The sequence below is a fragment of the Rhea pennata genome, chromosome 2 (genome assembly GCF_028389875.1).
Source record: "Rhea pennata isolate bPtePen1 chromosome 2, bPtePen1.pri, whole genome shotgun sequence".
Classification (NCBI taxonomy): domain Eukaryota; kingdom Metazoa; phylum Chordata; class Aves; order Rheiformes; family Rheidae; genus Rhea; species Rhea pennata.
Window position 1 is genome coordinate 52,723,755 of NC_084664.1, and position 14,942 is coordinate 52,738,696.

At 38.7% G+C, this 14,942-nt stretch overlaps 1 protein-coding gene across 1 annotated transcript in view; it reads left to right on the forward strand.

Moving 5' to 3' along the window:
* Positions 1-595: 595 nt before the first annotated feature.
* The window catches only part of ITPRID1 (ITPR interacting domain containing 1), a 51,871-nt gene continuing 37,524 nt past the window's right edge, over positions 596-14,942 (forward strand). The window contains 4 exon segments of the mRNA XM_062568486.1: positions 596-629; positions 11,442-11,493; positions 12,194-12,280; positions 12,884-13,086. Of these exon segments, the coding sequence (XP_062424470.1) occupies positions 11,462-11,493; positions 12,194-12,280; positions 12,884-13,086 (322 nt within the window). The 5' untranslated portion in view covers positions 596-629; positions 11,442-11,461.

Consider the following 14,942-nt stretch of genomic DNA (forward strand, 5'->3'; position numbering starts at 1 on the left):
TACTTGTGAGCATTCATATGGAAGATCAGGCCAGACTCTGTGGCCAGAATATCAAGTTCAGTGTCCTTCATTGCTTGTGGTTGTTTGCAATGCAAATGGGAGGTTTTGTCTCACATAGTACCATATCCATGGTAACCAAATGAAGACAAGTTTGCATTACTTCCCTGGTAAAGAGTAATCCTTCCCCCGTGCCAAAGAGGCATTCAAAGTTAAAGGGACAGCTATATATTTCTTGGAAAGGGAAGCGAAGAAGGTCATTTCAGGATTTTGGTTTTTCCTGTCTCAATTATCACTGTGCTTACTGTTTTACCCTGTCTTTCTCATCCTGTGATTTTGTAGAGTTCCCACTGTCAAAAACTAGGTTAGTTGTTATTTCTATTTCCTTTGCCTAGAGGGCAAGCAATCATCCATCCAAACTGTCAACTTAAACACCACTTCTTGGCAAACAGCCTTTCTTTGCCCTTCCTGATAGCTTAAAAAGAAAAAAGGGGTGGTGGTGGAAAGCCAACCCAGGAACACCGGGTCTTCTCCTTCACTTTTTCAGACTTTGGGTCTGTGGCAGAGCAGAGACACAGAAGCATTAGCCTGCAACTATTCTGTTGTAGTAACAGCTGGATCGAACCATACAGGTTGGAGTTTATCAATATTTTTTCATTATATTGTTTAAAAACTAAGAAAGCCTTATTTTTCCTCTTCTGAACTGTAAGGTATATGTATGTGAAGTTTTTTTATTATTATTATTTTTTAAGTTTCTGCTTTAAATTCCAGTTGAAAGAGCTTTGATTTAAAGAGCTTTGATTTTTTTTTCTTTTCTTTTTTTTTCTTTTCTTTTCTTTTCCTTTTTTTTTTTTTTTTTTTTTTTTTTTTTTTTTTTTAGCCTCATAGACTGTGTCTTTTGACCAACCAGGAAACATTTTTATTAGCAAAGGGGCCAAACTCAAAGGGAGTCTATTGCAAAATTGTTGTTATTGTTACTGTTATCACTGTTGATATTTTGTTCCCTTGCTTAGGTCAATCTATGCAGAGAATTTACATGCTTTTCCTTATGTGTCTAGGAGGCTTAAAACACAACTATTTCTCTCCCTCTTTTGCACAGTTTTATGCTGTGTTTCAAACAGAAACATTTTTGGCTGCAGTTAGTTATCTGTTATGTTTCTTCTCCATTAAGAGTGAAATCACATTGCACTTAAATGTGGCATGATGATAGCGTCAGCTTCCAGTGCAGTTATTCAAAAAGAGCAACACTGATTGCCTCAACTTGTGCTAGGACTTCTGCACTGAAAAGAGCAGAGCAAGCTGAGTAGAAATTTTACCAAAGGCTTCACACAGACAGAAGTATGCCCAAATTTATATTTACCAAAGTAAGAGAAAACTTGAAGGGTTATTCCAACTCTCTCTGCCTAATGCACTCCCCAAAAAGTGTCATTCTCTAGTATCATTTCACTGGAAGGTGTTTTACTTGGGAGTTTTCATGTGGAAGTCCTCAAAGTAGCCTGAATATCGGGTTGAGTGTCCCCCATTCCTTTCAATGCAAGTGGGAGATATTTTGAAGAAATCAAATAAATCCTACAGATAAATCCTATAGCAGGTCAGATTTCAGTGGGCTTAACTACTCACAAGTTGATGGACAGAGAAAGGGGACTTCAACTTTATTTAAATGCCCAAACTAGGATGCTAAAGTTAAATACTGAAAATATTTATTTCATCAATTTGCTTCTGAGGGAGACACAGAAAATGGGAATCCTCTTGGACTTTTAGACCTCACTGTTGGAAATTCAGGGAGTCAAACCTTGCAATCTCATTTCTGTTGAATTTGACACAGAGACTTTTCCACTTGCCCAGTCCATTTTAGGACTGTCTTTTGCACTAGACGGTGAGGATCCTAGCTCAAATTCCCAGACGAAGCAAGGGAGAGTTCAAACAGCTTTTTACTTAGTCTCCTTGAAGTTATGCTCTTCAAGCAATGGTTTGTATCCAGAAATGGCAATTGAACAGAGTGAATGCTGGAGACCAGAAATTATAGCTGTTTCTGCCTGAGTGCACCACATCAACTGTATCTTTCTTCTTGTTAACTGGACAAGAGATAGGTGGATAGATGATAGATCCCGGATGTAGCTGAGTGTTGATTTATAAAAAGCAGCTGATCTAGAATGCCAGACATGACTGTACCTCATAAATGACTTTGCTGTAATAATAAGATTATTCTTTGTAGTTTTCCTCCTGTGTTTTTCTGTCTTAATGCTTATCTAAAAGCAATGATTGATTCAGAAACTATATATACTAAGTCATATTCCAGAACAAAAAGTATTTTCATCCAAGTGTATACGTCTGAAAAAAGTATTCATTTTTTATATTCATTTTGTCTTGCAAGAGCATACTTAGTGTTCTGCCACTATGCCTTAGCAGTCCAGATACTAAATATGTTCAAATACTTCCCTGAGTGGAAATGGAATGTGCCAGGCATTTTAAAGGTTTTCTTAACTCAAAATATATGAGATTTGCTGTTACCTCCTAATTCATATCTTCATAATTGCAAGTTTAGTTGCATATTTCTCAATGCTGAAGTTTACCATAGGAAGTCTATTTAAGTACTGGTGCGCCTGAATATGGAGATGTTTGCACTGATAAATGTTTAAAGAAACTAGATAAATATTAATGAAGTGTGATTGAGAAATCACTTGACAAATGGGAAGAGCAATTATTAATAGCACTATCCAGTAGGTCTCACACAGTGTGAGGAATACGGTGTGAAGCTGATGAAGTTCAAGAGCCTGTTTCAGTGAAACAATAACACTTTACTGTAGTTGGTGGCAAGAATGTTTCTGTTAAATGCTGGCAACTGAAGTGAGACAAATCTGTCTGGGAACCTGCCATAAACTGTTTATATGTTTTTCAATTTTTAGAAACTTTTTATTTCTCGCATTCTGTATTTAAGAGCTGGTATCAATTGCTACTGATGCAGATTCTTCAATTTCTACCTTGAAACTTCCTTGGAGGGAAGTGAGAGGAAAAAAAAAGATTTCCAAGATGTTCTCAGTGTGTTATCAAATGAACAAAACACACAGAACATGGAAACCAGCCAGTCATCCATTCCATCAACAGATTTGCAGAGCTAAATTTGCTTCTGGAGAGCAGTTAGGAATTAAAACACACAGATGATGAGTGGTGCTGGCACCCAAACTGTGATCAAGAGGACACTCTTGTCTGAAAAGATGTACCCTATCAGATTAATCATTATGTGTTAATTAATTTGAAATCAAAAGGATGTCTTCTGCTGTCTACGCGCAGGAAATTAATGGTGATAATACTAATTAAATATAATGGAAGTTACTTCTGTACTTCCCACATCTGGGGCCAAACTCTTTATTGCCCTTCACATTGTGTCATTTACAGTTCAAACCCATTGCAGCATCTTACCTTCCTTGTGCCCTCTGTAACAACTCTGCAAGCCATCAGTGGGTAGTGGAAAATCAGGCCAATGGATTACTCAGCTGGGAAATGAGCTAATTTTAGCTAAACTAGCTCTAAACTTTGACCTCTAACCCTGAGAAGGTGTGTCACTGCACCTACCCTGCTGTATGTCATCCTAAGATGAAAAAATAGTCCTTATGCCTCACTCTTCCCTTTTACTCCCTGCAAGCACTTATTTTCTTTAACATATTTCTAATTTCCTCATATTTCTCCTGACAACTTCTCTGAGATACGTGAGGCTCCATTTCCTTGCAGGGGGGCTCCTCTGAGGCTCCCTGTGCCCTAAGTTAAAAAAAAATAAAAAATCTGTTGTGCCCAATGGATGATGAGGGAATTCAGTTTTTCCACCTTGCACACTGATTAAGCAATGCACTGCAGGGGATGTATGAGGACTCTACTCTAGACTCTACTTGATTTTTTTTTTCAGTTACTTTGACTCCAAATAACCCCAGATGTCTCTCACTGTGGGAGCAATGCTCACTTCTTTTCTTTGACCAACTGCTGTGACAAGACCTGTACATCAGGTGTGAGGCTGGATTTGTGCACGGTTTTCCTTTTCTCTGTCCTCCCTGTTCCCTCTTCCTTCAGCTTAGTATTTCCTCACCATTCTTGTGTAATTGTAATAGTCCGAACCGAGAGGATTTTGCAAGGTCTCGGCAAGTAGACTAGACTCTCTCCACCAAATGTCTGAAAGACTTGAGTAAAACAGTTTACGCTGCACATCCCTACCTCTGCCCAAAGAAGTTTGCTGTCTTGTTCTTTCAGTCTTCTATTCAAAACTTTTCATTAGTCTCTCAGTCTCTATTACCCAGTGGCAGGTGGCTAACCACAACTAAAAATCTGAGTGATTTCAAAGGCTGTTGAGTATCGTGGTTTATTTGTCCAGAGAAAATTCACAAAAGGGACAGAAAAAAAGAATCACATCCTAATCATTGGCAATTGTCTCTGTACAATCTTTTCTCTTTTCTGTCATTTTTGGCCTCTTGTATGTGACTACAGCAGATGTAGACATTGCTTGACATCTAGGTTTTCAAGGCAGGAGCATCACAAACCACTTCTCTGTTAGTGCAATTCACCTTGACGAATGGTCTCCTTGCTCAGGAAGTGGTGGCAGTGTCCCAAGAGGTGAAGATAAAGTGCCTCAGCAAAACATTGTGGAGGGCATTCCCCAGTGGCTGCGAAGCTGTGTCTTCCTTGAACCAACACAGTCCACACCAGACAGATAGCCTCCCGGATTTGTTAAATAAAGCAGAGCACTTTTACTTAATCAGTGTTCCTTTTTCCTACCATGTCCAATGATAAAGAACCACTTAAGAGCTGCCCTTGTGGAGCTTAATCCATTCTCCTCTCTCAAAGTCTTTGACGCAGCCTGGCTTATGTCTGTCATCATTCGCACCCCTTACCCCCCACCTCAGAAAAGATCAATTCTAGTTGTAAATGTGATTAACAAGTGGCCTGATGGCTGTCAGAATATTACATTACAGTTTTGCTGGAGCAGTTTCCACAGTCTGATGGGTAGCACCTGAAAAGCTATGTCAATGACATCACATCGAGCTCGTTCTTGTTTGCAGACTGATCCGATAACGTGGGAAAAGTTTAATTCCTGAAAGATATGGGACTTGATACCGAGCAAGATGCCTCAGCACTAGCATTTAAAATGCAGAGCATTTAAAATTTCCTACTACCCATTCTTATCAGAAGGGGCACCCCTTATTGTGCTGAGCAGGGTACAAGTTCCTACTCACAAGACTTACAATTCAAATGATACAGCTGAAGAGAGGCTTTATTCTTATAGTATAGTTCCCTTAGCAAACTGAGGTGCAAGAGGAGACTTACCCATTAAAGAAAGAACCCAGGTCTCCATCGTAGCAGCCCCATGGCTTAGCCATAAAAAATAGCCTCTCCTCTATGATACGCCGCAGAGCTCTCTACTGCCTGATAAGCACTAAAATTGCTGCTACTTATTTGCGATGAGAAAGAGAGTGAGGTCTTTTTGTGTGGTTTTCAGACTTGCTTTGTGAGATGGCATCAGACTTGCCAATGGAAGAAAGGGATTGTGTTGTCCAGGAGAGCATCACGGACTTGCCCAGAGGAAGACTCCCCACTGTCCAATGTGGTAGGCCACCCTTTTCCTACCCCACAGCTTGGTAAGACTAGAAAAGAAACCTGAGGATTCTCCACAGCCCATGGTGACCGAGGGCAATGTCAGTGAGGTGTTTTTTCTCTGTTTTACTAGCACACTAGTGACTAATTTGTCACTAACGCTTTGTTCTTAGTCGTTAACTCCATTTTCATTTTTATTTTCAATCTTTTGTTCTTGTCCACAGAGGTTCCAATGGATCTGTGCACCTGTTTGTATTTGCTATTCAAATGTTAAACATGCAAAATCCATTTTTTCCCCAAACTAGTTAATCAGTGTCAGGTATTTAAATTGATATTCAGTGTAATGCTTGCAGTTGTGGTTTGCCTCCTTCCTCTTTACTGGATGGCAGAAAAAAAATTTGATTTTGTTGTCATCAACACTTCATCTGTATTCAAATATTCTTGCTTCTATTTGGGTGAAGGTGTTCCTTGTCAGAGGATGTCATCTAACACCCAAGATCCATCTCACTAGCCTTCTCAAAGCCATGTGTTTAGTCCAAGCCTCCTACTAGGCTGCTGCTTTGGGCAGTTAAGCCGCTCCAAACAACTTCTTTTCTCTTCCTCCTGACATAGTTGAACTGCCTTGGATGTGCCTTACTGTCTCTCTCTATATTGACCATAAGAGAAACTTAAAAGACTGGTTTAGAGAAGTTGTAATGGATTACATCCAGTTATACCCAGGGAATACCCTTCAGGGAACTCTTACTCCTAATCTTCAGTACACCAATAATTAGCTTTCAGGGTTACAGCTCAGCAGAGACTGACAATCTTAAAACAACTTTGTTGCTTTGTAGTATAACAAAAAGCAGATTAACCTTTCAAATCCGTGTATACTGTATTTGAAATGTCAAAATTAGATTTCTAAAGACTCAAGAGTAAAGACTTCAGATTGATGCAGTCTTTCCATGTCTTTCACTGTGTTAATGAAACTTGTACCATTGAATCCTGAAAGTGATAATGCGACAGAAGTGTCTCCCACTTGATGTCCTACTGAGCCACATTACAGACTTGTACTTGCCTACTCTGTCACAGAGAGCAAGGCAATACCTTAAACTGATGATCTGAGTGGCTTCAGTTGAACCTGAAGGAGAAGAAGCATGCTTGTAGTGTTTTTCAGCAGTGAACTGAATACTTCCGAGCCATCTTTGCTTACCTTCTGGTTGAAGAACTGAACCGGGAAGCAGGAGATCTGGGATCCCTTCCTGGCTCCACTGTGGGCTGTAATAGTTTAACATATATAAGGTTAATCTTTTGTCCTGTAGCTCCCCTTCTCTGCAAAAAGGAGGCAGTAATCCTCCCTCTGCACAACAACAGTCTGTCACCCCTGCTTACAGCTATGGCAGGGACCGTTCCTCAGGATGCATTTATACAGGATCCAAATAGATATTTTTCCATTTTTATTGGGACTACTAGACACTATCAAAATATGGACAACTGACAGATAATAGAGACGAATGAATAATTCATTTTTTTTTACTTTCTAAATTTGATTAGAAAAAACATAAAGCTACTAAATGAAATCACTAAATGTCTCTCCCAATATTTTCCATGCATTCCAGGATTCTCCTAAAATGCAGCAATACAATAAGGTGGTTAATTATTACAAACTGATCTGGCAATACTTTAGCTAATGGTTCTAATGGTTAGAAGATGCTAAAGAAGAAAACATTCACCATTGGTTGAATTCTGGTGTTTTGTAAGTTTTAGTCACATTATTCCATAATTGTTTTGTTGCCTGATCGTATTATTCTTACCAAAAGTAAACCTAATTTGGAATTTTCTCTTAGAATAAACCTGCACTAGAAAATATCATGTTTGAAGTACTGAAATTTCCTGTAGGAAAATTGTGACCCCTGAAAATTCAGAACAAAATATTTTGCTTTGGCTGGCTTCAGGCAAAGCATGAACATTTTATTTTGTTAATCTACATCAAAACACTCTGTTTCACAACTCTTCAGCATTAACTGACATGTCTGGCTTATGATCCAATGTCTCATGAGAAATGTATTTCAGTGCTCTGTTCAGTTCCAGTGGGTTCTTTGAAGGGTAACATTTCCCATCGTGTGTCTGGATAGCTTTTTGATCACACTGTGTGCTACATCCTGAGAATTTCATAATGCTGGGTGCCTCGAGGGAGACATAGCCTGCCCCACAGCATGATTTATGGTGGAAACTACATATACCTACAGCTCCATGAGGCAATGTGCTACTGTAGAGAAATGTAATTTAACCTTGAACTTACTCAAACGTCTTTTGTTCACCAGAATTTTGATATTTCAAATGTTTGCCCCTCTTTAGGATGAAAATGTGTGTTGAAAGACAGGTATTTCCCATGAACTGTTCAGTATGAGTGCACAGATTCACTGCTTAAACAAATTCAGCTGAAGTCTACCTATTTAGAGGTGGAATTATGTCAGAGAAGCAAATAAAAGATTCAGCCTCAGGAATTATGTTTTGGAGGTATGGTAAAGTGTATAAAAACAGTGGTAACCTTATGTAACAATTGCACCAGCATTTTCCAGTTCCAGGGTAAGGCTGAGTCAGCCAAACTTATGCATTATGGGGCTAGTTACTATCAGTGGTATCACTAATAACTACCATGTCACCCAGCAGACACAGATCAGCTAGGAGCTGTAATACAGCTGCTGCTTATGTGAGGCACCAAAAAGGCTTTTGCTTCCATTCCTCTCACTCTTGCCTCTGGATAAGCTGTTTTAATTAGATTCTTATAAAATTGAAGGTCACAAGTAATAGACTTTTCTCATGTGGAATAGTAAAAATTTGTGGTGTTTGCCTTAAGCACAAATACAAGAGTTAAGTCTCAACGTCTAGCTGAAGCCGGTGGATGTTAAGGAGAAAGTAAATGGTGTTCACAGGCAGAAAGGAAGATGTGCCTATGGCTCTGTCTCTTCTGCCAGCAATCCCCGTTGCAGCTCGTCTCTGCAACGAGCGCCCAGGGCTGTGCCTGCCCGCCAGGTTGCCTCCATGGCCTTGCCTCCTCACAGCAGAGAGCAACCATCCTTTGGGGAGGATTTAGCTGCTTTGTTTTTGTTAATGATTTTTATTTTACTGTCTGTCTACAAGTGGGGATAAGCAGCAAGGTCAGGAGCAGGCAGATAAGACAGAACGTCATTTGTGGTTTCTAGTAAGGAACTACAAAATTTTTTACTACAAAATACCAAACTCCACAGACTTCTGAGGAGACCCATTGGGAAAAGCTGATATTCATGAGGAACCTCTGTGTTTTTAGCTCCGTTTGGAGGAATGAGAATATCCTCAAGTGAGGACTTCAGCAGACAAGTCTTAGGCTCAGCTTCTCCACTGGCATAATTTAATTTTCATCTGTAGAGCACTGGAGTTTTCTAGTCCAAGTTTGCACACTGGCCTAGAAGTTATAGTGTAGGAGTTTCAACTGTGCCTTATTCAGTGCAAAACTTCTTGTTTGTCCTCACCTACTTTCCTAACCTGCTGATTGTAGGGAATTCAGAGATTTTTTTTTTTTAAGAATGGAGCTAGAAGCCCAAATCATCTCTCAGGCTTTTCTATATTCCTCAAAATCTCCACTTTCTCAGCACTTTTGGAAACCCAAACTATCATTTAACAGTGCTACCACTTTCTACACTTTGAATTTATTGAGTTTTCATTCGCAAGTAAATAATGCAGTTCAAGAACATGATTTAATTTAATTTATTTTAAAAAGATCTAGTCTTTTCTCCTATTAGCAGGAGATTACTGATGCTAAAATGCTTTATCTTCCCTCAAGTGTCAGAGGCAAGATTTTGTGTTGCAAAATATATTATTTGTAAGCAAAGATGTACTTAGATGTGCAGTAAACAGAGCACCAATTAGCACCACAGTTGGTTTACGAAGTATTTTTTGTTTGTTTGTTTGTTTGTTTTCATAAGTTTTTCTGACAGATTTCTAAAGGGCATTATTTCCCCCAAAGTATCTTCTAGTTTAATAATGAGATGCAGTGTTTCTTGTGTCAGGAACAAAATACTTATACAAATCAGGAGATGTAAATACCATACCTTCCCCTTTACTCTTTCTGTGATCTCTTAAATATGAAGAAAAAAAATCTAATATTTCAAAATGTCAAGCTCTCTCTAACAAGGAACTTCCCATGAGTCTTGTTATTAAGGGAAGAAGTGCAGACTCTAACCATGAATGAAATGGTTCAGCTTGCAGTACTTGCAAATGCAAAGTTCGTGCAAGCCATGAGGTGGCACAGATTAATGAGCAGTTTACTGTCGCTTGAGAAGTTGGATGGCTTAGGCTTGGTAACTGTATATTTTCATGTTCTTAAGTCACAGCAAATAAAAGATAATTCAGCTTACTTTAGCCTACCAAAAAAAAAAAAAAAATAAATAAAATAAAATAATGGGACTTAAGGTGTCATACCTTTTGTTACCAGTTTGTCCATAAGTCTAACCCCTTGAATTTTTGGTGAACGGTTACTTTCTATGCTGCCTCCAAACCTGAAGTTCCTCATCATTAAATTATTTACTCAATACCCTGACTAGTGTTTCATGTGGTGAATTTGTATTTACTTCAGTCCTGGTAACACAAGATACAGAGGAAAACTTACACAACAGCAGTAAGTTTGTGGTTGTGGAATATCACAGGGAAGAGTACCTAAATGCTGCTAGGGAAAAAATTCTAATAACTCACATTTTTAGATCTTATTTTTGACATTCTCAATTTCCAGCTTTTGCTGGCACATGAGTAGGAAATGGTGTATAACAAGTAGCTGATTCTTATTCAAATTACATTTAGTTTGCTGTTAGAAAGTCTGATTTATGTTGCCACAGACAATTACAAGATATCAGTAACCTTTATGTTCTCAGTTTGGCCTGATATCCTTGTACTGAGTAAGCCAGAAGGAACTTATCACAGAATTTACAGTCAGAAAAATGATCCAATAGCGAACATGAAAAGATGTTTTCTCCTTCCATATTTACACAGTTTTGTTAAATGGAAAAGAAAACTTTAAAAACTATAAAAAATGTGTCTTCTCGTATACAGAAAAATATCCGCTATTGCTCCTAGGCAAACGCTGCCCCAACTTTTGAAGGATCAAAAAGTGTGTCATATCAATGTTGGGAGGGGAAGTGATAATTACAGGCATTATATAGTTGTATCTCACTTATTCTCAGTGTAAGCAAGTTCATGAAATGGTGAAAATGGGCACCTTACAGCTTGTAGCTGTAGCACACTCAGATTCCTGTAAAATGTTGGCAATTCTTGAATAAATATTTTCTCCTCCAGAAACTCTTGCAGCTGACCTGGACTGTTTTGCTCCTCTCAAGCACATTAAACAAGAGCAAAATATTCACTGATTTCAGTGGATTACCTCTGGAAAACTGTTCTACACAGGAAAGTTCTACCAACATGTGCTGGAATGAGAATTTAAAATAATATATATTAACTGTATGGAGACTGTTACTCAAAAACAGAGATGAAAAGATGTTTTCATCTTATTGGCTGCATGTGCATCTTCAGCTTTGCAGTAGGCGGTGGAGTCACTTCATAATGCTTACTCATAAATAAAAGGGGCTTAGACAGTACCAATTCTGGTTTATCTAATGTAAAGGTATTTATTTTGCTCTGCTTATTGATATGTGTTGCACTTACTTATGACTAATATATACTGTAAATCAAGCTTGCCAGAAAAGTGTAGTCTGCAATTGTGCCACTTGGGCTAAAATTTTTCCTTATATAATGCAATCAGTGTTCTGGGTTTTTTTTCCTCTAATTTAACACATTTCTGGTTTAAGGAATGAAAAGAAGAAAGAGAATGAAAGATCTTTTTTTCTTTTTGTTTGCAGTTTCCTTGTCAGTACCAGAAATGGTACAGGTGACTCTGCAAAGCTACAGGAGGTAGGTCTCAGACACAGTAGAGGTCTGTTATATATTCTTTTTCCTTCCTTTTCTTTTTGACAAAAGGAAGAATTTTAGCTTCTTTTTTTTTTTTTTTTTTTTTTTTCCTCAGGTGATAACAATGTTCTTATGTTTATATGCAAGTAAAATTAAGCCTGGATGTAACAAAAGCATGTAATTTTATCTGTTAAGAAAGATCTCCATACAACAGAATGTTCCTTTTGCAGTGAGCAAACCCTGAAAAAAGTTATTTCTATGCAGATTACCATATACAACTGCAATGAGAAACTAAGTAAAGAATGGTTTCTCAAATGCTACTCCTGCTGCTGCAACTTGTCGTGCCTCGTCTCTCTGAAACTTTGAGAGCAATTATATCTTTTAGAAGTAGGTGGCTAAAGGAACCATGCTCCCTAAAGGTTCCCCAAAGATTCACCATCTGTCAAAAGTGAGCCATTCTGCCACCTTTATAATTAGCATTTACTGGTACCTAACACCTACATTCTAACACCTACTGTAACATACTGTTCTTGAGAATTAGTGTATTGCCATACTCTCATGCTGACTCTTCTTCTAAGGCATTGCTATTATGTATCATTATAAACGAAGACAAAATGCAAATGTTTACTCTAGGAAAAATCATAATGACATCCCAGAGGAGCATATGAGTAAACACATTTCATTGTTGCTTTTTTCCAACTAGATCCCTGCAAGAGTTTTCAGAAAGTCCTCTTATGTCAAGATGCAACAGCCTCCACTCTTCCCATTTTCTCACCAGTGCACCCCAGAGGTGAGTTATTCCCATGTACTTCCAGCTGAGAATACTAGGGACTTGTCCCATTTAGGGATCAGTAAATACAGACAGAATTTTGAATATGCAGTTCCAAGTGTTAGCTCCTAAAATGCATCTCCTCATTTATCTTAACAAGATCAAAATGATCTTCTACTAATAACAGATGTCTGATCTGAAATGCATTTATTCCAGTAAAAAAACTACTCGCAACTGCAGTGGTCTTTGAAGCAACCAGAAAGTGAAAAGCTGAGATCTTATGGCAGCATTTCATCTCTGTTTTGTGTCTAGAGAGAACTGAGCCTACAGATCTGTGAACTTATACCTTTTATTAATGTTCCTCTTGCTAAGCTCTCTAGATCCCAAGCCATCAAATATCTCGGGGGGAAGAAATCTGTGTACTACAAATACTAATATTGTTAAGAGCACTAGCTCTGAGCGATGTGATGGAAAATGGCAATCTTTATTTGAGCAGAAGTCATTGTGAGAGGGGAGGAAAAGGAAAGCAAATCATTTAACAAAAATAAGACCATGTAGTAGCTACTGAAAGAGAAAAGTGGTACCAAGACAGTGCTATAAATAATCCTGATATTTTCACCACAGTGTAACTGAATGGCTGGCCATTGGGGAAAAGGACCCAATTGAGATTCTTCTTGATTTGGGGTTTGGTACAGAAGAACCTGATGTCTGCACTAAAATCCCTCCTCGGTTCCTTAGTGGTGCTTCTGTAGCAAAAGGGATCAACATCCGAGTTTTCCTGGAGGCTCAGAAGCAGCGGATGGACATTGAGAGGCCAAATCTATACGGTAAGGAGAGATATTTTAGAAAAAGGAAGAATTTTATGCAGGAAGTGACCATATAATATAAAGAGCATGAGAACTGAGAGAATAAGGAAGAGGAAACTTACAGGAGAAAATCCGTGAAAAGGGAAATCCATTCAGGAGACTTCTAGGATCCTTGTGTACCTCTTTGCAGCGATGAAAGATATTTCCTAATATAAGTGAAATACCATTCAGCTCTCCTCAGCTATGGACTCCTATTTATGAGCTGAAGGTACCAGCTGTGGTGTTTTACAACATGACCACCCATCCCCTGTCAGACCGATCCCACCACTTGAGATTAGTGTTTGTGTAGCAGAGGCTGCAGAATTGAATGTAGGTCCGTTGCCTTAGCTGTGTCACGGGGAACATGTTAGCGCATATTCACTGTCACTGGTGGTTTAAGCTGATACAAAGGGTTTTGAGCTCAGCAAGGCCAAGCATTGCATCGTGGGCATGCACTCCCTTTTCCCTTCTATGGGAACAGGACTTCTGTCTTGGAAAGACATGCAGAGCAGCTGACAAGATCTTAACCTTCCCTAGCTGGAGCTGCACGAGCTTCTGTATCAAAGTCACAAATCTCTAGCTAGAATCTAATAGTTTTGTGGTTCAAATATGCCCTGAGATGTAGATGAGGATCATATCATATGAATGTTAGAACTGCATTATTTAAGATGTACAGTTTTTATTTTTATTTATTTAGATGTTTTTAAATCTCATTTTGTGTGGTGCCAGCTACCAACTCCGTTTTGCAGATGAGAAATGAAGACAAGGTCCTCATCCTTAAGGTATAGCTGCATTAAAACAGTATTGCTAGTTTTCTGGTATAGCTTCCTTCTAAAAAGACCAATTTGGACATCATTTCTCCTCATGTTTGCTGCACAGGATAGCCAGATGGCTCTTGAAATCTTCTGTTTATTTAAGATGCTCAGGGAAACAGGATCTCTCACATAGTCCATGCATTCCCATTTAGAATTGCAGCAAGGAAGCAATATATATGGAATAAGAATTAAAACAGAAATGTCAGAGCATCATAGAAAATGTTTTTTTTTAATATATATATATAGAAAGCCCTGTGCACACATTTCAATATTTACAGCAAACTGACACATCAGACAGGTTTCTCTGCTCTCACTCTCTCTCCCTCTGAAATCCTCAGAGAAAAAGGGCGAGAGGGAACAGAGATAATCAGTATGAGTGGATGGAGACCTTAGGGAAGAAGGTGAAGAACTAAGAGTGAATGAAAGGAGAAAAAAAGAATTAAAGAGAAGGAGAGAGGTTGTTTGCACAGTGAAGGCAGACAGTGGTAAGCCGAGGTGTGAATTTAATAACTAGTCTTTCAATAGTTCTCAATGGGGACACTCTTTGTACATGTTAACAGCTTATCTATATGGAGGAGTTACTGTGAAGTAAGTTAAGGTTTGCATTTCTATTTTGGTAGGTGTGATGTCCATCAAAACATATTATCTTGCTTTTGACAGTTTGGGAGGGAGTTTTCACACCATCTGTTTAGGCCTCCAAAGTATGTGCCTGGGCTGGGAGCTGCGGCTAGACATTTAATGGAGAAAGATGGGATTAATCCTTCAGAGTTACGTACCTCTGCTCTCTCTGCTCTATATGTTGTTTTATACATGCTGCTTAACTTCAGCCTGGATCACTGCACTGAATTATAGACATTTAACTGAAGTATCGTCTCATGGAGCTTTATCACCCCAGAATCTGTCTCCATAGTGAGTGGAGAGAGTGAGGCACCTCCAGAGAGTCATCATCTACACCAGTCTGTCTCACAGACCGTGCAAGCATTTGGGCATGTTTAAGTTCCTACCGCCTGTGTTCCAGGAGAA